The sequence below is a fragment of the Bactrocera latifrons genome, unplaced genomic scaffold (genome assembly GCF_001853355.1).
Source record: "Bactrocera latifrons isolate USDA-ARS-PBARC rearing strain unplaced genomic scaffold, ASM185335v1 scaffold_51, whole genome shotgun sequence".
NCBI lineage: Eukaryota > Metazoa > Arthropoda > Insecta > Diptera > Tephritidae > Bactrocera > Bactrocera latifrons.
In genome coordinates this window covers 251890-253268 of record NW_017537168.1, presented here as the reverse complement: position 1 = coordinate 253268, position 1379 = coordinate 251890, and the positions used below count along the sequence as shown (strand labels likewise).

Sequence of the window (1379 nt, the reverse complement as noted above, 5' to 3'; positions counted from 1 at the left end):
AAATGAATTTAAAAAAATATTTAAAAAAAAATAAACTTCGGTTGCACTGACGATACAGTTATGTATGTGAAAAATAATATGGACAGTGATAGATTTTTCAGAGCAACCGGAATTTGCCTGCCATGAATTCTGAATAAGTTGCCTATAGCACTCCAGTGCTAGTTGGTCACTTTACAAAATTAAAAAATTATATCTACAACATAAATAACATAAAAAAAAATTTTTTTTTTTCTTAAAAAAATTCAAAAACCAGCCCACCAACCCTGTTTTTATTTGCAGCTATTTATAGAGATGCCCTGTGGCCTACTTTTTCCAACAAATCAAGCAAATGCCGTGCATTATATTAACATTAGCAGTTACATACCACTGTTACTGTCAAATGTCGCAATTTGAAAGAAAATTTGACTGCAACAAAATAGATAAGCAAAGTATGAGTTAGACAACTCATAAATTGATTATCTTAGCATATAGCAGAGAAAATTACGCAAAAATATGCTTCAGCGCCAGCTCAACAAGCGCCGACTTTTGTAATTTTGCATGGTACCGTTACATTGTTACTGGAATATGATTACGGCACAGGCTAATTAGCATTTTTTGCTTATTTTCAATATCTTGCAATTAGTTTTGCTGAGTAATTTCAACAATTTCCTTTTTTATGGTTAACCACCTACACTTTAGCACAACTTGTGTGTAACTGCAACGCAGTGGCGGCTACGAAACGGCGTACTAACTTCACGCGCTCGTATTTTTTTAACAAAAATGTCTGCATAGATTTTTTTTAAACGTTCACAAAACACTTTTGCAACTGCTTTCAATTTAGTTTGCAGTATCTTTTCGAAAATACCTGATTAGCACTAAAATGATACGCCATTACACGTTAACAGTGTGCGCCACAAGGGTTGTTAACGAAAAATTAAAATAATTTCTTAACTAAAACTTTTATTTCCTCGTCTGCGCTTCAGAATTTTTTATTGAATAATATTTGTTTACTGTCAAAATGTTAAATTTTTTTTATATTAGTTTTTTTTTACGTTTACGCCTTCGCTTTGCCTAGAGTTGCTGACAAATTGCTTCACATTTAGAGGATTTTGTTTGTACGCCGACAAATTTTCACTTTAAAATGTATAGAAAAAGGAAAAACAACATACAAAATACCAGGACAACGTAAAATAATCAAAGTTATTGCACAAAGTGTGGGCAAATATTTAAGGTTGCCAGGAACCTGCTTGTTTACGCATGTTTGCTGGAATGTTTCCGAAATACTTTCTACATAACCTAAGTAAGGCAGTTTTGCTTGCAATGGCAGTTAATGAGTTGAAAACCAAAATGTAATAAAAAAAAAAATTTATTTTAAATTTTAAAATGAAGCTCCTCAACAC

General features: G+C 32.0%; 1 protein-coding gene across 1 annotated transcript in view; it reads right to left on the bottom strand.

Annotated features, from left to right (window-relative positions):
- LOC108973910 (protein Flattop homolog) overlaps nucleotides 1–951 on the bottom strand; it is a 7764-nt gene extending 6813 nt beyond the window's left edge. The window contains exon 1 of the mRNA XM_018941427.1: nucleotides 845–951. Within this exon, the coding sequence (XP_018796972.1) occupies nucleotides 845–871 (27 nt within the window). The 5' untranslated portion in view covers nucleotides 872–951. The remainder of the gene's footprint in view (nucleotides 1–844) is intronic.
- Between the last annotated feature and the right edge of the window lie 428 nt (nucleotides 952–1379).